This window comes from Malus domestica, chromosome 15 (assembly GCF_042453785.1).
Source record: "Malus domestica chromosome 15, GDT2T_hap1".
In the NCBI taxonomy this organism is placed as follows: domain Eukaryota; kingdom Viridiplantae; phylum Streptophyta; class Magnoliopsida; order Rosales; family Rosaceae; genus Malus; species Malus domestica.
Window position 1 is genome coordinate 45555428 of NC_091675.1, and position 21248 is coordinate 45576675.

General features: G+C 37.8%; 3 protein-coding genes, 1 long non-coding RNA gene and 1 pseudogene across 5 annotated transcripts; 3 read left to right on the forward strand and 2 right to left on the reverse strand.

Moving 5' to 3' along the window:
• The first annotated feature begins 297 nt into the window (after nt 1-297).
• LOC103417537 (putative pumilio homolog 7, chloroplastic) lies at nt 298-5582 on the forward strand. The gene is made up of 5 exons (XM_008355714.4): nt 298-2138; nt 2236-2398; nt 4196-4359; nt 4755-5010; nt 5113-5582. Exons 1-5 carry the CDS (start codon nt 670-672, stop codon nt 5215-5217), a joined length of 2157 nt encoding a protein of 718 aa, XP_008353936.3. The 5' UTR covers nt 298-669; the 3' UTR covers nt 5218-5582.
• Nucleotides 5583-5845: 263 nt separating this feature from the next.
• LOC103417538 (annexin Gh1) lies at nt 5846-8589 on the reverse strand. Its single transcript, XM_008355715.4, has 5 exons — nt 8318-8589; nt 7152-7297; nt 6825-7043; nt 6455-6667; nt 5846-6372 (listed from the first exon to the last, which is right to left on the reverse strand). The coding sequence occupies exons 1-5, from the start codon at nt 8391-8393 to the stop codon at nt 6076-6078; spliced, it is 951 nt and encodes a 316-aa protein (XP_008353937.3). The 5' UTR covers nt 8394-8589; the 3' UTR covers nt 5846-6075.
• A 1517-nt stretch (nt 8590-10106) lies between these two features.
• Nucleotides 10107-11970, forward strand: LOC114821279 (uncharacterized). 2 transcript variants are annotated; one of them, XR_011576184.1, is made up of 2 exons: nt 10107-10398; nt 11544-11970. It is a non-coding gene; the product is annotated as an uncharacterized lncRNA (long non-coding RNA). The 2 variants fall into 2 exon arrangements; XR_003768724.2 differs by lacking the exon at nt 11544-11970 and adding an exon at nt 10963-11256.
• Nucleotides 11971-12212: 242 nt separating this feature from the next.
• On the reverse strand, nt 12213-13994 carry LOC103443419 (MDIS1-interacting receptor like kinase 2-like; annotated as a pseudogene).
• A 5262-nt stretch (nt 13995-19256) lies between these two features.
• On the forward strand, nt 19257-21112 carry LOC139191963 (uncharacterized). Its single transcript, XM_070813002.1, has 3 exons — nt 19257-19463; nt 19668-19759; nt 20968-21112. Exons 1-3 carry the CDS (start codon nt 19257-19259, stop codon nt 21110-21112), a joined length of 444 nt encoding a protein of 147 aa, XP_070669103.1.
• The last annotated feature ends 136 nt before the right edge of the window (nt 21113-21248 follow it).

Consider the following 21248-nt stretch of genomic DNA (forward strand, 5'->3'; position numbering starts at 1 on the left):
CCGAACTTTGAGGCGACAAAAAATCAAGCTAAGTTTGTTAGAATAGTTTTAGAACCTTGTTTACGAAGTAGATACTGTTTAATAAAAAGATCAAATATATAAAAACTTGATTAAGTAAGGAACAATAATTAATAATTATCCGTTTAACATGAAATAAAATATAAAATAAATATTTTTTCGGGCCCTGAAAATGAAAACAAAATAGACTGAAAAATAGCCTTTGCCTAGTTCCTAGTCAGACTTTCTCTCTCCTCTCTCGCTCTGCTTTTTATTCTGAGCTGTTGTGGGCAGTGAGTTGTAGTGCGACTCTTCATTTTAATGGCGTGAGTGTGTGAGGCGGTCGCAGACTGTACTATCACATACACTCACAGAAAAACCCAAAATTCAAAACCCTCTCTTTCTCTCTCTAGAAACCCCCATTGCCGAAAATCCAATCCGCAAACGACATTGACATACACGCAGTGATCGTCTTTCTCGCACTGCAGCAAACGCTCTCACTGATCGTTTGCGTGCTTCCGAATCGTTTTCCGACGTGGGTTTTCGGATTCTGAATCTGGGTTCTCTTTGTTTTTCCTGAGACAGTATATTTTTAAATATTTCTGGTTCTCTCACGTGTATTGTATATTATATTATATATAATACACACGATATTTTTATGTTGTATGTTGTATGATGTTCAAACTATCTGAGGAAGACAAGAGGGTTTTACAGAGGGAAGGAGGAGAGCTGGAAAAGCTCTGGAATGAGAATCCCACCAGGAATCAGCATTATTCCAGTCTTTTCCACCTCCTTCATCCTCCGCATCACCGCCACCTTCTCGGCGGCTCTCCGGTGAGCAGAGCCTCTCTGCCGTCGGAGTTCTTTCCGTCGAGCTCTTTCTCAAGTGGGTTATATTCCTCCGAGGACGGTTCTCCGTCTCTGTATTCAACCCCATTGGAAGAGGCAAAGTATCAAACACCTTACGTGAATGGGTTGTGGCTGGACTCTAAGCCGCCTGAGGATGGTCTGGGTTTGCCTGAGAGTTTCTATAGGCTGCATATTGGGGAGGAACAGGAGGGTGGGAATAAAAGGATGGGATTTGACAGAGGCCCGGATGGGATTGGACTCGGTGGTGGGTTTTTTGGGGGGAATAGTCCTTGGAATGCTGAAAACCATGGCCTATTTGAGAGTTCTAAGAACAATGTTTCGGATTTTGATGGTTTCCAACCTGCGGGATTCGGCCGTGGAGGGAGATATGATGGGAGTACGGAGTCAGCATTGCTTGGATTGCAGCCGAAATGCGCTGTTGGCGAATCAATGGGGTCTTTTTGTAATCGTGTGTACCCGAATGCATTGTATGGGCCTAGTGGTGTTAAAAGAATGGAACAGGGAGATGGCTGGTATCAGAGGAACCCATCTAGTGCTATGTCTTACCCTGATGAGGATTATTTTAGCTTACTACATGCAATGGGTTTTAATGGCGGAAAGAGTCTTACATATCCGATGACTTCCCCTCAGTTTCCCTCGGTTGAACAGTTGAATGTGGACAATCTTTCACATAACCATTCAATGATAAAACAATGGACTAGAGTGAATCCCACTAATGGGGTTCCTGAATCTTTCCAGTCCATGAATTGTGCAGGGGAACTTGAGGGTTACGGTTGCGAGGATAGTTTCATCATGCAAGGAAAACGGTTGAATCATGCCATCAATAAAGGTAGCAAGTCTTCGAAGGGATACAAGAACTCTTGCACTAAGATGGCAATGCAGACAGGAGAGAAAAGCTCTAGACTTGATCCCGATTCATATGATGGCGGAATGAGTGGAAATGAATGGAGCCAGAGTGACAATAGCTCGTTTAGGTCAGTACCAAGTTTAAGTTCATTGGCCGAGGTTCAGGGATATATATATTTCATTGCAAAGGATCAGTATGGCTGTCGGTTCTTACAAAGGATGCTTGATGAGGGGACCAGCCAAGATTTGCAATTAATATTTGACAAAATAATCAATCATGTTTTTGAACTTATGACGAACCCGTTTGGCAATTACCTAATGCAAAAGTTGTTGGATGTGTGCAATGAACAACAAAGAATGCAATTTGTAATCGGCGTGACAAAAGAACCTGGACAGCTTGTCAGAGTTTCCTTAGACACACATGGGTATATTCTTCATACTGTACTTATTTTTTGTTACTAAATTCGTAGTATTAGACCCTTACTATCCTGTTCCTGAATATAATTGGCGCTATGGTTTCAGGACTCGTGTGGTACAGAAGTTGATCGAGACTGTGAGAACAGGGAAACAGACCGTTTTAGTTAAATCGTCCCTTGAATGCGGTTTTCTTGATCTTATTAAGGATCCAAATGGTAATCATGTGGTACAACGTTGCTTGGACTGCTTTAGCAACGAAGACAATAAGGTATGGTTCTACTAAATTATTTTTCTTGTTAGCTTGATGGTTCAAATATGGCTCTTAAGAATAAATATCTTCTGCAATGAATAACGTCTAATTCATGTTTTCTTCTTGTTCCGTTCTTGTGTTTTCTCGTAAGTTTTATGCGGTCACGTAGAAAAGATAGAGTACGTATGCATATGTACCATGCAAATGCTGATGTGATGCTAGCAAGCAAAAATATGTTGATCATAACTGTTATGCAAATTGTAAATGCAATATTTTGTGAAGCCATATTTTTCGTAGGCAATGTACTATTTCGGTGCATTATTGCCTTAAACCTTCAAATGTTAGCCATATAATTATTCTAATTCAACCAGCGATGTATTCTAATCCAACCAGTAAAACCTTAATGGCGTTTCATACTGATTACTTGGGTAACCTATATAGAATGTTTTTGTATAATACTGCTGGAAGTGCATATTCAAGGTGTGAACTGTTTCAATGGATGTGTGCACTGTGCTTGTAATAGGGCAACAAACTATAAATCAAGTAATAGGTGGTGCCAAATTCCAATCTCTTGCCTTTTGGGGCCAGCCACTTTAGTGTTGTTTTGTATCCTCATGGCACTAGACCTACCTTTGACCATTCTTTGGGAGGAAACTTAATCTTGCATTATAATCAATCTCACTAACTCTTCCTTGGCTAGTGTTTAATTTATCTTTGTCACAACTTTTGAACGTATAACATTTCTTCTGCTGTTCATGCCAATGCCTAAAATAGTCCAAACTTAATCAGATGATAGTACAAATCTCAGGGGAAGCTTTCAAGTCCAGTTGTGAACCCTGTCAAAACTAACCTCTGGACTAGGGTTCAAATAGATCTCTGTAAGGATCATTAGAGAGATTATCATGCCTCAGTTTTGAACCTTATTTCTTTTCCTTATATTCATGTAGTCCTCTGTAAGTTTCTGAAATATTCTCGGCGACTTCAGAAACATATTGTTTTGTTGGTGAAGTCAAATTCCCTGTACTGTTGATCTAAAGATCAGATGGAAGGTATATTACTGATAAGAAAAGATTGGCATCTAATCTTGCAGAATTTTATCTCTTAATACTGACAAAATTTTATTTTGATCTCTTAGTAAAGGAGTCACTCTGAGTATGCCGTGTTTGTTTCTGAAATGTGTTGGTGAGTTTGTACGCTAGGAAGTCAGTGGGGCAGGTTCGATGCATGCAAGTATACCACTCTCGGTAGTAGTAAAGACGTTAGTCTAAATTTAAAGACCACATTAATAAATAGTTCACTTGTCAAGACCAAAGACTATGAGCTTTTCAGTAGCAGTTAAAAAATTATACGAATCAACATGTCACCTTGCTTTTTTATGAGAACAATGAGAAGAACAAAAGAAATTGATGCAAAGAGATAAACTGAGGTGTTATTTTCAACATGTTTGATGCAAATCTAGTATTCTATGGATTAGGCAATTTGTAAATTTGCTTTTGAGGCCTTGACTAAAGGGAAAGAAGCAGAGCTTCTCATAGCAGAGTAATGAGATGCTTCTTCAGATTTAATAGGTGACTGTAAGTCCGCCTTTAACAATCCTACCTGTCAGAACTCCAGCAGAAGATTGGTAGGATGAACTGGAATATATATTTACTTTGAAACTATTTTACAGAGATATGAGATAAAATATAAACAAGGACGAACAGACAAAATTATTGAAGTTCCAATGCTTTAAGGACTGGTTATGTGCTTTCTGTAGGGCCTACTTTGTTTTCGTTGAAAGGACTCTAAACTTATTCTGTTAATCATCTGTTGTAGTTTATTTTTGATGCTGCTGCAAGATTTTGTGTTGAGATTGCAACTCAACGCCATGGATGCTGTGTACTACAAAAATGCATTGCACATGCCATTGGGAGACATCGAGATAAGCTGATCAATGAAATTTCAAGAAATGGGCTTCTCCTTTCGCAAGATCCTTATGGGTAATCATAAATGAGTGTCTTCAAACTGTCATAATTTCTGTTCTTTGCTGGCCATAAACCCCTAATATGATATGGTAATCCACTATTGTTTGATAAATTTTGTTTCTTGAGGAACCAAAAGTTTTCCAATCATCAATTCTTTGATCCACTTCAGATGCAAACTTAAATCGGATATCTTGTAATTAATAGCAGGCTTACAGGGACATGACTTTGAAGTTTATGAGAATCTACAGATTAAACCATTGTGTTACTTTATTCGTTTAATCTCTCTTGCTAATTAGAATTCGGTTTACTATCTTACAAACTACTAACGATTTAATCCTTTATTCCGTGGAACAATTTGATTTGGCATTATGACTGATGTGTGGTCTTATTTTGTTCCATTTGATCCGCAGGAATTATGTTGTTCAATATATCATAGAGCTGAAGATCCCATCTGCCATGGCCAAACTGACTAATCAGTTAAAAGGAAATTTTGTACGCCTCTCCATGCAGAAGTGCAGTAGTCATGTTGTTGAAAAGTGCCTCAAGTATTTTGAAGAGAGCCGGCCAAAAATCATCCATGAATTGCTCTCAGTTCCGCGTTTTGATCAGTTGTTGCAAGACCCTTATGCCAACTATGTCATTCAATCTGCTCTTGGAGTTACCAAGGTTTAGAAATCTCTCTCTCTCTCTCTCTCTCTCTCTCTCTCTCTCACACACACACACACACACACACACACACATGTTCTAATCGGTTTGTTTTGTTGGCAGGGCCCTCTTCATGCTGCTCTGGTCCAAGCAGTTAGGCCTCATACAATCTTACGCACCAGTCCATACTGCAAGAGGATTTTCTCAAAGGACCTGAAGAAGAAGTGATGTGTTTTAAGCCTATATCGGAAAGTTTTTGTTGTTGTTTTCTATGTTAATTACGAATAACTGCTCTCTTTTTGGCTCCCCTAGCCAAGATACGGGATGTTCGTCTAAATCTCTTACCGATCCCCAGATGAAGAGTGCAATCTTGGTTTTGGGATGGCATTAAGAAGTCTGAAGGAGTTAAAACAGAGTTTTGATTCGATATGATGCAGTTGCTTCTTGTAATATTCTGTTGTTTTTGTGTCTTTATCATAACTTTGGATGTATGATATTCCACTGTCGGAACTGTGGATTTCTGTTCGATGTTGTGTAAATGTGACGCTGTGATTTCTTTCTTGAGGTTGAGGTTTATTTATATGTCCGGACAATCATCTCTTTCGTGTTATATATATGAACGGCTGGGTATTCCTCTAACGTTCAACCGCTCTTGTGCGCTAGTATGTGACAGGCCTTGTGAGACGAAAGTTGTACACAGCGATTCTATCCAGGAATTCCTTGCCTCTAAGAAACCCTTGGCGAGGTGTACAATTAAACCGCTAATTGTTTTGGTGCTATGAACAGGAATGTTTAACTTGAGCTGCAAGAAAGATGCATTAAAATAGTGAAAAAAAAAAAAAAAACAGCTCTTCGATTGTAAAAGGAAAACAAGCTTCCATTATTCTTGTCTATATAAGATCAGGAAACTTGACTTTAGTCTCAAGTAACTATCTGGTTTTACGAAAGGTAACTATTTATATCAGAATTCTGTAGATAATTTTATTCGAACGGATAAGAAACAAAACATAGCCGTAAAAAGAACGTATCAGATTCAGATATATTGCCTCCCTCCCAAAGGAAGTTCAACTGTTAGACCGGAACGGATCAAGCATCCTCATGTCCAACCAGGGCCAGAAGCATTTTTTCATAATCTCCAGTAGTGTCCTTTTTAATGGCCTGATCCAGAGGGACGCTGTTCCTTTTGTGGTACAGGTCCTTAATAATCATCATGTCAACCTCAGCCCTCGTAGCGACAACTCTAGTGAGAGCTCCTTCATCTGTTCCTCGTTTGTTAATTGCCAGACGAAGAGACTTCTCAAAATATTTCTCAGGGCGGACCAAGCACTTTATCGTGGCCCTTAGTATTGCAAGGTACTCATCCTTGGGGTCAGCTTTCAGATCCTGAGCATAGAAACACTCATCAAATCCAAAACCTCTGCGGATTCTGGTAAAAAATGGGTTTATGTAAAACTCAACTGCGTACCTTGTTGATGTCATTCCCGAATTCATTTTTGTAGTGATTGAGCGTTGCATTGATCTGTGCTTTGCTCCGCGTAGCCAGAATCCTGATGATATCGTCATCATTGTAGGCCTTGTCTGAGATCTTCTCATGGAGTAGCTTAGCCTCGGATTTTGCCAGTGCCAGGTTCACCTCATCTCCCTCATATCTGTATGAGCTAACAAGAGGGGCCAAAAGCTGGGCGGAGCAATGTTAGATGGTAAATTAGTAATTCTCTCTTCGGTGCAGAGACAACTGAAATCTTAAATGAAATAAAACTTGATAAACATATTAACATTGAAATTTCGGGACATTGTATAAATAGGCTGAAAGAACTATTCTCCAGCAGCTTTACCTTGCGGAAGTCCCCAGTTGTGTGATAAGCAACATCCTCTTCGAGAGACTTCTTGTAGCGAGCGTGATAAGCCTGCCTTGCCAAAAGCAGTTCATGTGCAGACCTACTGCAGGCTATTTCCGCGAGAACCTGATTGCATTTAGTCCACTTCTTTGTTGCTTCATTGGCCAAAAATGCATCACGTTCAGCAGGATCAAGTGTCCAAAGCAGTACGATCCTCTGATTAAGAGAAATTCAGAAACACAAACACATCATTTTACCAGTTACGACAAGCACGCAATCAAATTATTTGAACCAATGCTGAAAGAAGTGCATTCTTAAACTGACCTCAAAGTCACTTGTAAGTTCTTTTTCCAGTTCCTTGAGGAGATCTTCTCCATAAGCGTCTGCATAAGTTTTTCTGATTGCCTTTCTTTGAGCGGCATTTCTATGCCCCAAGATGGATATAACCAAGTCCTCATTTGTTCCCCATCCTGCAATCATATTTATCAAAAAAATTCAATATTAAACAAGATCAAACAACATAAACATGAAAGCGACAGCACAAAAAACTGAAGATAGAATCTCTACTCCGAGCAAATTCATATCGAAAGTGACAATATATTTCTAACCAATTGCTAAAAGGGTGATCAAAGCTATTTCAAACCATTCGGAATTCACCAGTGCAGCTTATTCATTAGCACTACGAATGAATTTAAGAATCAAACAGATTGAATAACTAGTTTCACTATATTTCTTCTGCAATCAAGGAACACATTTTCATATAGTAAGAAGTGAATAGCCTCCTCTTCCTTTATGGTTTCTAATCGTCAACGAATATTCATCTGTATTCAAAATTTGTTCTATATTTTTCATATTTGTCAAAACTATATTCTTCATGTCAGTTGGATCCTTCAAAACCTGCAGAAAATTTATAAGGTACAAATTTTCTCTTCGTCTATGTAGATTGATTATCTCATACACATTTTCTTTTCCAGGTACAAATTTAATAGTACATAATTCTTTACAAAACCAAAAGAAGGCATTCACACGGGCCTTTCACCGATCCACCGAATTCATGTATATTGTCCCCCAACTTGTTTCTTATCACCTAAACAACACCGTCTGGTGTGGGGTGCTTATTACAAAAGGCCTCAGTGTAATTACAAGTAGAATCACACAATAAATCATATTTAATCTGTGAATTCTCTGATGTTGGATTCTTATATTCTTCAACAAACACAGATCTGAATCAGCATCGTTAGTCATTGAGAGAGAGAGAGAGAGAGAGAGAGGGAATTACCAGACCAAAAATGAATAACAAAATCCTTTCTCCATTACCAGTCCATTACCATCATGTTTAACACTAACAATCGGATCGGTCAAATGGGATTGGTCGATCATCAATCTTAAATCGAATTACAAAATACGGGGTGGATATGATCAGAACAAGAAATGATGGCATGGAGTAAAAGATCAAGAGAAAGAAAAAAAAATGTAAGAAAAGAAGGAACCTTTGAAGGCTTTCTTGAGTTGCTCACAGTCTTCGGATGCAGCAGGTACTTGTGGAGGAACTCTTAGGGTCGACATCGTCACTTTTTCTTTCTTTCTCTGTCCCTGAGAAAATTGTAAACGTCAATGGGTCTGGCTTAATGCTCTCTGTCTGTTTGTATATATATACAAGGTTTTGGCAGCTTTCCATATATAGATAGAGTAATATATAGTATGGCCATTGCATTCTTCGCCACGTCAAAATCTATGTTCCTATTACATTGGTCCTGGTCATTGTATTCTAGCTTTGATTCCTCTCATCAAATTTTGTATACGGTAGATGAACAATATGTTTCATTCAAACTTTCTAATATCTACTTAATAATTGAGCCATTCGATCAAATATTAATATCAAAATGCTTTGAAATGATGGAGTGTTCTCGTGAATATAGTCTGTTCTTTTTAGATGATGATATATATAAAGAAACTTTTTAGCCCATATGGTCCTTGAGATTTGCATATCTCCTCACTTTGTTCATTGAGATTTGAAATCAATAGAAATAGTCACTGAATTTGTCTATCATTAATTATTTTGGCCATTCTATGAAAAATCTCCATTAAATTAGGCTAAAATGATAAAAATACCCTCAAATTTTGTCAAATCATTTGGCCTATTGTTTATTAAATTGAGGGTGTTTTTATCATTTTGGTCCTTATTTAACATAATTTTTCATGGAAGAGCCAAAATAATCGAGGATGCACAAACTCAGGGATCACTACTATTGATTTTAAAAAGCCTATAAAGAATGAACTATTCAAATTATGATGTCCGTATAATAAAAATACATCAATCATATATAGGAGACAAGTAGGTTCTCCATGAATAAAACACAAGCATTATCCTTCTTCCAATTCCTCAACTTCGTCCATTGACTTGATACCAAAAATTAACATCTAGCTATTGGACGAAGTTGACGAATTAAGGTATGTGAAATACGAAATGAAGTCTAGGGAGGAAAGTGATACAGTTGCATATATGATATTGTCAAATATGTGTATCCATCTTCGATCCATGATATTATCGATCATGTCCCCGCTAATCTTTCTCCCGCTTCTCTCTTTTGCCACATAGAAAATAGAAATAAAATATAACATATACTAAAACTCAAAACAAGATCTAAAATATCGATGATATCGGAAATATCGGTAGTTTAAAAACACGGAAATTTCGATGAAAATATCAAAATATTATCGATATCGATAAAAATTGAATAAAAACCACGGAAATTGTAACAAAAACTTGGAAATTTTTATTGAAACTTTGCAGGATGTTTATTTAGTCAATTATCTATTAGTTTATCACAAAAAATTGGAAGGAAATGCATTGCATGATGGATTTAACTGATTTAAGTTGATTATATAGCGAGCTGGCAAACATTGTGAGTGTAGAAAATATGTAGTAATTAATGAAAGAAGTTTAAACACACCATAATCATTTTTATATAATGAATTAGTACAATATTTTACACTTTATATATTGCATGGCAAGATACATGAATCACTTAGTACCACATAGAGTTCCTATCAAGGTCTAAAATATCGATGATATCGGAAATATCGATAGTCTAAAAACACGGAAATTTCGATGGAAATATCGGGATAATATCGATATTTTAGACCTTGCACAAAACTAACTGATTTACTGTTCATAAGCACAATGTGCTTACGGTTTTGCCCCTGTTAAGTTTATGTTATTATTTCTTTGCCATTGTCTGGCAAAGTATATATATGTTTTATTTATTTATTTTATTTCTTTCCTCCCTCTTCCCTCTTCCCCTCGCTCTAATCCCCGACTTTGCCTCAGGGTTCGAACAAAACCCAAAATCACCACCTTCAGACGTTTTCCTGTTGCGGCTGGCCTGCAACCACAATTATTCGACTCAGGAGAGTCCCAACAATAACATTCGAGTTTTGCATGATTGAATCTACCCCTCGATCGAAGAGTTCCATAAGCCCAGCTTGCGGTGTTGTTTTTTTCGACGAAGATCCGAGTTTATTTCCCGCCAATTTAAGGCCTTTCCGACCTTTTTTGGGTCCGAAGAAGGTAATAATTTTACCGTACACCCTCGAATTATCTTACTCTGTGAGCTAATCAGAGTCTCTGTGTTCTTCGGCAAATTTTTCCAAAATTTCTTTACAAATACCACTTTTCTCAAATTTTCTTGGTTTTTGCATACCCCTTTCTCAATTGAACCGAAGCATAGCATTAGAAAATTATGAGGGTTTTTTGTGGTAAATTTTCCAATTTTAGGAATTTGATGGTGTTTGTGTACCTATTTGCTCATCGTGAGACTAATTAGAATTAGCAATCTTATGGCTGTGTTAATTAAGTCAGTCTAGCCAATTTTTAGCATGTTTAGGTGGTAGAAATTAAACTCAAAAGATGCTCGAGTGCTTGAATTTTTTAACAATGCTGCGTTAGAGGATCAAGCATTTTAACTTAATGCTGCCTCATTGGGTTGTCAGCTTTTGTACGGATGCAATTAGTATTATACAAATTCTGTTTCCATTGCACAAACAGTTTTCATTGACTAGGAATAGCTATGTATTTGTGCAATGAAATTTTAATTATATTCAATTATATTCACACGATATTTTAATTGACTAGGAATAGCTGAATAAATCAAATGGTACAAGAAGAACATCATTTTGGCAACGAAGAAGAAAATAGAGTGAAGTCCTGAGGAACAATGTAAAAAGTTGGAACATGTGAAACAAACACCCATCTTTTGTTCCTTATTGAACATAAGGATGCAAATAGAGTTTGATGTGAATGTAAATGGATTTTAATATATTCTACACATTTAACATAGTTATAAAACCCACGGCATCGTGCGGGATCAGTTGCTTGCTAGTAAAAATCTAAAGCAAATGAAATAGCTATTCCCGCGTTAGCAACAAATTTCCCCCCACATTTCTCTTATCATTTTTGTTTCTTCCTAACAAGGATAAATATAATTTTAACTGAAAAGCATTAAGCATCCTACATAAGTAAATAGAGGCCTTAGCAAACAAGTGCATTAAAAAGCTATAGTGAGGGAAACATCTACGAAGAATATTTCTTCTAAAGGGAAGGCTTGAAATTTATTTATCGGTCACATATACATTCTCTTGTTCTTAGGTAGTCAAATGATGAAGAACAAGCAATTCACCGCATATAATCATGCATAATGGCTTTGACAATTGCAGCTCATGAGTTGAGAAACTTGTTTCATTGTTAGACGCAATTGCAAACTAGAATTCAAGCATGAAAACACAATCTTTACAAGAGAGAGCAATTCCCTTGCTTCTTGATGCGTTGGAGGCAAAATGCGTTGGTCTAGAACATCCACGATCGGCATTTGGAGGGGTGGTAATGTAGATGTTGATGACGACGTGGGTGAAGAAGGTAGTGATGAGAAAGATGAGAAAAATATAGGGGATGCCTTCCCATGATTGTTTGCAATGCGACCACTCTAAAGCTATAAACACCACATTTTTCATTCACTTCCATTGTATATGCAAGCTCTAGCTCAAAATAAGCTTATAGCAATGGGATTATTAGTATGTGGATGTGATAATTGAAAGTAAGTTAAAATCCTTCTTTATAATATATAAGACTTCACTGTTTAAAACATTTTGTTGTCATGAAGAACACCGGAGGAGAATTTATTTTCTATGAACCTAAATTACAAGGAAGATGGTTTTGGACCGCTATTGACAACTCAAATATCCATATACGGAATTCCTTCCTAGCTAACGGCGAAAAGGAATAATATTTAGCCAAAAATGAAAATGATAAACTGTATCAAACAACTAAGATAAAAAGAGCAAAACATACCTGGTGCAAACGTATCCATATGTTCCTAGAACGATAGTCTATTTAGTTGAGTCTGTATTTAAAAACGTAGTAGTGCCAAAGTCTGAAACATATATCCAGCAAAATATTTTTGCTTGATATTTCTCGATGTACGATCGGTGGTACGCAATCGTGGTGCATGTAATGCAAGGCATGAGCTACACCGCTAACAATGTTCACCTTTTTGCTCCATCCCACTTCTTTAGCTTCTTCATCTTTGCTACTAATTGTAGCCAAGCCTCTTTCAAGAAACTCGTACACCAAGAATGAGTATCGGTGGTGCAAACAGAAACCATAAAGCTTCACAATGTTCCGGTGTCTTATCTCTATCAGTGCTCTGATTTCATTCAAGAATCCCTTCTCCAAATTCTTCTTGCCATCCCACAAGTGATGGAGTTTCTTCATAGCGAAAATGTTGCCACATGACAAATTTGCTCTGTAGATGCTTCCTTGTCCTCCGCTCCCAATGCAATATATGGAATCAAAGTCTTCTTTCGCCCTCAAGATTTCGTCATACATTGACTTTCCATCAAAATTCAAAACTGAAAACGATATTCCTTAATGCATGTTTTTTTTTTTCTCCTTTATCCCGATGCTTCTTCTTTCCTTCCAGTACGAAGACAATTGTAAAGCAGAAAGAAGGAAAACTGCTGCTAGAAGGGTGAATGTGATTACAAATACCCGTTTGTGGTCCTTTGTTGAGCCATACTTATAGGGTTGCAAGGTCCAATGTTGCCGCACAATCCTTTATTCCCTTGTAAAGCTTCTGGCAGAGCTTCTCAAAATGCTTTGTTGTTGGGAAGAAGACTTTCCAATTCATTGTAAGATATGTTAACATATGACAAGCCATGCATGCCTTCAAAACTTGATGGTAGGAAACCAGAAAGATTGTTGTGGGAAAGATTGAGTGTCTCCAAACTCTCCATATTGCTGAATTCTCGTGGTATACTACCCTTAAGTGAGTTGTAACTTAAGTTTGGCCAATTAAACTAACTTCTCCAATTCAAGTGAAATTCCTTGAGAAAAATTGTTGTTGCTGAAATTCAGATGACAAGTCGAGATATTCAAGATATTCAAGATAATTAGTGATCCTAATTCCAATGGCATACGGCCCGAAAGTTGATTTCCATTCACATCAACTTCTGTAAAATAAGTCATTCTCCTAAATTCCTTCGGAATCTTCCCAACTAAAGTGATTTGAAAAAAGATCTAGCCCATGAATTTTTTGTGCATTTACAATATTAGGAGGTATGCTACCGGTAAGGTTGTTTGCCGCAATTAGTAGGGTTTCTAATTGTGGGCATTGTCCCCAGCTTTGTGAGCTTTCCCCATAGAAATTATTGTGGCTCAGATCCATAAATTAAAGATTTGGATATATAGTTACTTTCTTGAGATCTATTTCCTGTCAATTTGTTCCCATTAAGACAAAGTCTCATTACGCTCGTGTAGGTTTTCAAGCTTTTGGGGATTGGACCAATCAAATGGTAATTGACTATTGAAAAGTTTGCGAGTAGTCCACCGTTGCAAATATTTTGGGGGACATAACCAGAAAATTGGTTATTATACAATAATACATCAGTCAAATTCTTGAAGTTCGCTCTCTCTTGGGGGTTGGAGCCAGAGAGTTGTAAGACTTCCAAGTTTGCCAAGTTACCAATTGAGGTAGGAATTGAACCACAAAGTTTATTCACAATTAGACTAAGGATAACAAGGGATTTCAAATTCCATATCTCTTTAGGAATTGAACCACGGAGTTGATTGTCAGACAAATCTAGACTCACAAGAAATTTCAAGTTACCCATCTTTTTAGGCCATAAAGATTATTACAGTAGAGATAGAGAATGGCGGTAAGGTTTGTTAGATCACCTCCGGATGTTGGGATTGAACCATTGAACTTATTCTTGGACAAATCTAGCTCCAAGAGGTTTCAAATTACATATTTCTTTAGGAATAGAACTAGAAAGGTGATTGTTGAACAAGTGAATTCGGCAGCTGATTGGGTTGCCTCGTAGAGTTTAAGAAGGATGTGTCTGGAAGTTTGGGTTTCCATGCCCCTATCCGCTCTTGTGCATATCTTATCCACTAATGGTCTTCCCTGTCCTCCTTAGGGAGGCTAAGAGGCATTAGGTTCCCTGGTTTTGGTGACTAGAGTTTCTTCTCCAAGTCTTCTTATCATTTTCTAGGGTCATTTTGTTGAGATTTGAGTAATTTTTTTATTGATGAACACTTGGTTTTTGAAGGGAGCAAGAAGAATATAGAAGAAGCAGCTAGAGAGAGAAAGGGAATATTCACAACCGCAACACTCTAACCGTTGCAAAATGATGCTTCTCATTCATATTCATGCTTTTCTTACATTAGTCATCATCACCATTCAAATACATGAGCCCTTGTGATTATGACACTTGGTAGTTACAAGGCATGTGAGCCATTGAAATGAATAACTAATCGAAGACCCTACACTTGGCATATGAGCTCAAGCTATCACAACAGAAAACAGTTACACAAAAGGGCAAACAGAAAATCTACTAAGTAAATCATTTACTAACAAGAAATTAGTAAGCAATTTACTTTTCAACACTCCCTTCTAAATTGCTAATTGATTTAACACCAAGTAGACTTCTTAGGTAGTTGAATCTATCTTTGGGCAAAACCTTTGTAAAGATATCTGCAATCTGTTCTTCACTATTGCAGTAAATTAGATCAACCACACCTTCTTAAATTGCATCTCTAATGAAGTGAAACTTTCTACCAATGTGTTTGGTTCTTTGGTGAAACATAGGGTTCTTTCACATAGCTATTGCACAGTTTATGCATAAGCCTTCCAAGAAACACTATGGAGTTGCTAAAAGAGTCTTAAGGTATATCCAAGGGACAATTGACTTTGGAATTGAGTATGTGATTGGAAAGTCTACTCTATTGATTGGCTACTGTGATAGTGACTGAAGTGGATCTGAGAAGGACATGAAAAGCACCTCAGGGTTTGTTCTTTCATTTGGAAGTGAAGCATTCTTATGGGCTTCAGTTAAACAGCACAATGTGGCACTTTCAACTGCAGAAGCTGAGTATGTTAGTGCAGCTGAAGCTCTAGTGGACATTCCGAGTTGGGGTGTGTCAATACGGATTTAGTATAATTTTTTTTAATAATTGGAACAAATTAATTTACTTCCAAATTAATGCAAATATATATATATATATATATATATCGCAAAAAGGTAAATTTTTGGTATGATATGGATACAATTATTGCAATACAATAGCTTATATATTTTATTTCACTTTTTCTACAACTTTTAATTTGGAATAAATTTAGGGGTTTGGGGAAATGGCATAGGTGTAAATAAATTGCATTAGTAGGTCAATAGTGTTCCGATATGGCTGCAAATTTTAAATTTGGGCTTTTATTGGAAGTTTATATGTAGATGAATTTTTATCTAGGAATCATGAATTGTAAGGGCCAAAATTTAAAGCACCCTAAAAAAATGCACATCACGTTTTATGTGCTATTTTTCTTCTCATTCTCCATACTTTTCCATTACTGCAACAGGTTGAGGTTGAAACCCAGCTCCGGTTAACTGTCATTTATCATTAGTATCACTCACCGATCATGGCCTTTTCCCTCCTTGTATGCCCCTCTACAACCCCAACACTTGCCTCGACGTGATGGATGCTTGAGTTGCTGCGTTGGAAGCATATGTGGCTGCTCTCTCTGATTCCATGGATGCTCGCTTTGCCGCTTATTTGAGCAATTCCGTCGTGAATTAGCTTGCACGGGCGGGGGTGTCAGCTTCTTTTCTGGCGTTGAAGTTCATCCAGCTCAGATCCTCACAGATCTAGCTGATGCTCATGATTTGGAACCCAATCGCACTCCTCATCGTGATTTCTTGGATGCTGGTGGTGGTACGCCACAAGCTCAATGGCAACACTGCATTGATTTTCCTCGTTTTGTTCTCGATGATGATCCCCTTGCTTGGATCTACAAGGCGGATCATTTCTTCAATTATTATCCCATTTCTGAACACCAGAAAGTGGTCATTGTCTCCTTCCATCTAGACGGTGAAGCTTTACGGTGGTTCCGATATGGATAAATTGCTTGCAATCTACTCCTCACTGGAAGGATTCTACCAGAGCTTTCTGCTACGAATTTGGTCCCAATGAGTTTGAGGATTGTGCTAAAGCGTTATTCAAGCTTCACCAGACAGGTACACTCAAAGATTATATACTCGAATTTCAGCGTTTGGCTAATTGTACCACTGATTTGGGCCCTATACTATTGAAAAGTTGTTTCCTAGGGGGTCTTAAGCGTGAACTTAAATATGATGTGAAATTGCCGTCCTACTGATGTTCATGAGGCCATTTCTTTTACTATGCAACTTGATGCTAAGTTCACTGATCTTAGGGTTGGCTATACTAAGATTACTCCCAATTTTAGGTTTCCTACTACATCTTCCCTTACATCCAACCCCTTACCTTATAGACCACCTAACTTGCCTATCAAGCACCTTACCTCTGAAGAAATTCAGGGAGAGAATGTAGTGTTGGTTATGTGATGCAGTGTGTTAACAAATAGTTGCTTATGCTTAATCTGTTAGACACTGAGAAGGATAGTGAAGAACCTATAAGTTAATTACAGCCTGCCCTCCAACAAATGGAACTTAGTGAGTTGCATTCTATGACACTACTGCTAAGTAAACCATTAAGACAATGAAAGTTGAAGGTATAGTTAAGGGTCAACTTGTGAAAATTCTCTTAGATTCTGGTAGCACCCACAATTTTGTGGAATCTAGATTACTGAAAAGGCTTGGTTGGCAATCTTAGACAACCAAACCATTTGAAGTGATGATAGCTGATGGAGGAAGGGTAAAAAGCTATGGTTGCTGCCTTAATACTCCATTAACCCTTGGTGGATATAACTATGAGATAGATCTATTTGCTCTACCTCTAGGAGGTAATGATCTAGTACTCGAGGTCTAATGGCTTTCTTCCATAAGCCATGTCTTCTGGGATTTCCAGCTTATGACTCTTGAATTCTAAGGGTAGTGTCCAATATAAACTCATTCATCTAGATAGTGGTTATCCCCTCATCCAAGAGGTTTCTTTGCACCAACTTGATAAAGAAATCAATAACTCCAATCTAGGGCTCTTTTTATACTCCATGGAGGCCAAGAAGTTAGAAACCTGTTATTTCAATCTTACTCAGTTATGTGACTTACATAATATATTGGGAAAATTGGGAGACATTTTTGGCTTGCCTACCAAGTTACCTCCCTCAAGGGATCATGATCACCAAATTCCCTTAATCCCTGGTGCTTAGCCTCCTAACATCATGCCTTATCACTATGGACCACTCCAAAAAATTGAGATTGAGATGGTTGTCAAAGAACTGTTAAATGTAGGTTTCATCAGGCCCAATCACAGTCCATTTTCTTGTCTAGTACTCTTGGTCAAGAAAAAAAAAGGGCACCTAAAGGGTTTGCATGGATTATACATAATTGAATTCTATAACCATCAAAGACAAATATCCCATCCCACTCATTGATGATCTTCTGGATGAGCTTTTTGGAGCTCAGTATTTTCCAAACTTGATTTGGGGTCTGGTTACCATCAAATCCTCATGCATCTTGCAAATATTGAACAAACAAGTTTTAGAACACATGAGGGTCACTATGAATTTTGAGTGATGCCCTTTGGGTTATTCAATGCCCTCGCCACTTTTCAAAATCTTATGAATGATATTTTCAAACCTCATATGAGGAAATTCATCCTTGTATTTTTTTTTTTATGACATTCTGGTTTATAGCAGGAGACATTACTTTTAGCATTTTACAGAAACATCAGCTTTTTGTCAAGAAGAAAAAATGCGCTTTTGGTCAAAGTAGGATTGAATACTTAGGGCACATTGTTTCCAAAAATGGGGTTTAGGTTGACCCTTCCAAAATCAGGTGTATTGTGGATTAGCCTATTCCTGCTAATGTTAAAGCTTTAAGGAGATTTCTAGGGTTGATAGGGTATTACATAAAGTTTGTCCCAGGTTATGGTAAGATCTCCCAGTCTCTTTACCAACTTACCAAAAAGGGTAACCTTCATTAAACCCCTGAAGCTACAATGTCTTTCAAACCCTTAAGGACATTATGGCATCTCCACAAGTCCTTACACTGCCCAATTTCAGTCTTCCTTTTGTCCTAAAGTGTGATGCTTTTGAAAATGGCATTGGTGATGTGCTCCAGCAGCAAGGCAAACCCATAGCTTTCAACAATGAAGTTCTAGGTCCAAAAATCAAGCTCTATCTACATATGAAAGAGAGCTTATTGCCATAGTACATGTAGTGAAAAAAAAAATGGCAAAATTACTTACAGGAAAGGCATTTCATTATCAAAACAGACCATAACAATTTAAAGTATTTTCTAGATCAAAGGGCCGAGACTATTCCAACAAAAATAGGTGTCTAAATTGCTAGGTTTTGACTATGAGATCCAATGTAGGAAAGGAACTGAAAATCTAGTAGTTGGTGCCCTATGTAGATTGCAAGAGCCTATTTCACATGATGCAAGTCATTCCACTACCATATATGACAGTATGTGCTTGATGGCTGTGACTTATCCATATTATGGGTGGTTAGATAAGTTGAGAAGACATAATGAATATGATGAGTGGATTCAGGGCAAATTGCAAGAATGATCAAGTATGGATCCTAGCTTGGCTACCAAGACTACTACATCTAAGTTTAAGTTTGACAATTACTTTCTTAGATACAAGTCTAGTATTATGATGAGTCCCATTTCTCCCTAGAAGGCTAAAATCATAGAAGAGCATCATGACACTCCAGTTGCAGGTTATCAAGAAGTACTCAAAACATACCAAAGGATAAAGAAAGGTCAAGTCGTATGTAGCACAATGCAATATCTGTCAACAAAACAAGTATGAGACCATATCCCCTCCAGGATTGATTCAGCATCTACCTATTCCCCAGCATGTTTGGCAGGATATTAGCATGGATTTCATCACAGGGCTGCCCCCTTGTAGAGGAAAAACTGTGATTTTTGTTATGGTTGAAAGGCTTACAAAATATGGCTTTGGCACTTCCATTTATTGCATCCTTGGTAGCTCAAATGTTTGTTGACAATGTTTTGAAGCTTCATGGCATGCCTGCCACCATTGTCATTAACAGAGAATCAATTTCCCTAAGTGTCATCTGGAAGAAGTTCTTCAACTTGCAGGGTTCTAAGCTCTGCATGAGTTCAGGCTACCAGCCTCAAACGGATGGGCAAACTGAGGTGGTTAACAAGTGTGTAGAGACCGATTTGAGATGCTTTGTTGGAATTCAACCTAAAAATGGGTGGAATGGTTGTCGTGGGCATAATGGAGCTATAATACATCTTACCATTCATCTTCAAAATTCGCACCTTCTGAATTGGCTTACAATTATCCTCCTCCCATTATAACTGCTCATGAAGTTGGTACTACTAAATTGGACTCAGTGGAGCATTGCTTGCAAGAAAGGGATAAGAATGCAGGCTAACAAGCACAGAACTGAAAAAGAATTCTATGTGGGGGACTTTGTGTATCTCAGGTTAGTTCCTTATCAATTACAGACTTTGAATTGTTACTCCTTCCACAAACTACATCCTAAGTTTTATGGCCCTTATAAACTATTGGAAAGTGTTTGTACCATACTTGACCAATCCCAAAACTACTGAGCACCGGTCAACGTTATACCGTCAAGGACCCAAAATAGTTTCCCTCCAACCAAGAGGCCAATCACAGCACGACATGTGTCGACATCAGAAGCCAATCATAGCGCGACACGTGTCAACATCAGAAGCCAATCACAACACGACACGTGTCAATGTCAGAATGAAACTAGAAACTCTCTTCTATAAATAGAGATCATTCTCTCACAATATTTCCTAATGTCATTTGTACTAAATCATTCACTTGTACTCACTAAATGAGAGCTTGAACCTATGTACTTGTGTAAACCCTTCACAATTAATGAGAACTCCTCTACTCCGTGGATGTAGCCAATTTGGGTGAACCACGTACATCTTGTGTTTGCTTCCCTATCTCTATCTGTTTACATACTTATCCATACTAGTGATCGGAGCAATCTAGCGAAGGTCACAAACTTAACACTTTCTGTTGTACCAAAGTCCTCACTGATTTTGTGCATCAACAGAAAGAATTGGTCATGTGGCTTATAAATTGCAGTTACCTGAGGGCTCTAAAATTCACCTAGACTTTCATGTTAGCTGTCTCAAGAAGCACTTGGGCAATTTGGTTCAACCAGTTGCGGTGTTACCAAATGTCACATGGGAGGATTTAGTTCAAGTGCAGCCTCACTCAGTGCTAGCTCGGAGGATTTACAAGAAAGGACAAGCTACATGAGTGCAACTGCTTATGCATTAGGTTGGTCAAGGTGCTGAGGAAGCAACTTGGGAAGATTTCGACGAATTTCAAAATCAAGTTTCCAGAGTTTCAGTTGTGAATCTTGAGGACAAGGTTGTCATAAGGGAAATTAACTTGGCTGCTGAACAATTTAGCAGCCAAGTCTTGTTCATCATAAGGGGGAGTAATGATAGGATCCTTTATTTAGTGACTTACTTAATCACTAAGAAAAATAGTTTTTTTAATGTAATTTGTTATTTTGTCATTTATGGAGTCTGTTGGACTGGAATGCCTTGTTGGCACTTCCGGGTCCAGTCCCTTTAGATGGAGCAATAGCTCTCTCACTTTACCAACGGTTATATGAAAAATATATATTTTTTTTAAAATACACAGCAAGTTTTCTGTGCTCTTCTTCTCCATTCTCCATATTCCTCCATTACTGCAACAGGATGAGGTCGAAACCCAGCTCCGGTTAACTGGTATCTATCAGAGGTTAGATTCTTCTGGGTTTGATTTTGAAATCAGGCTTTCCATTTGAAGAAAGCGTCTGCTTCAGTAAAATTAGCAGAATCGAAAGCAACATTTTGCGCGGAAATAAGCTTGGCATACAAGATAATGCAGGCTAGAGAGCAAATTTGATCAAAGTTGAAGATGCCATTCGTTTTGTTTTGGTG

Bases quoted from the DNA above. Each gene is read 5' to 3' on its own strand.
- LOC103417538 (XM_008355715.4), bottom strand. From the start codon at position 8,393: ATGTCGACCCTAAGAGTTCCTCCACAAGTACCTGCTGCATCCGAAGAC. The intron at 7,298-8,317 runs GTTCCTTCTTTT...ATATGATTGCAG, and splicing joins ACTCAAGAAAGCCTTCAAAG to GATGGGGAACAAATGAGGAC. The intron at 7,044-7,151 runs GTCAGTTTAAGA...TCTCTTAATCAG, and splicing joins AACTTACAAGTGACTTTGAG to AGGATCGTACTGCTTTGGAC.
- LOC103417537 (XM_008355714.4), top strand. From the start codon at position 670: ATGATGTTCAAACTATCTGAGGAAGACAAGAGGGTTTTACAGAGGGAA. The intron at 2,399-4,195 runs GTATGGTTCTAC...CATCTGTTGTAG, and splicing joins TTAGCAACGAAGACAATAAG to TTTATTTTTGATGCTGCTGC. The intron at 5,011-5,112 runs GTTTAGAAATCT...TTTTGTTGGCAG, and splicing joins CTGCTCTTGGAGTTACCAAG to GGCCCTCTTCATGCTGCTCT.
- LOC139191963 (XM_070813002.1), top strand. From the start codon at position 19,257: ATGGCTTTGGCACTTCCATTTATTGCATCCTTGGTAGCTCAAATGTTT. The intron at 19,464-19,667 runs GTGGTTAACAAG...AATTGGACTCAG, and splicing joins AAACGGATGGGCAAACTGAG to TGGAGCATTGCTTGCAAGAA. The intron at 19,760-20,967 runs GTTAGTTCCTTA...TAAAATACACAG, and splicing joins GGGGACTTTGTGTATCTCAG to CAAGTTTTCTGTGCTCTTCT.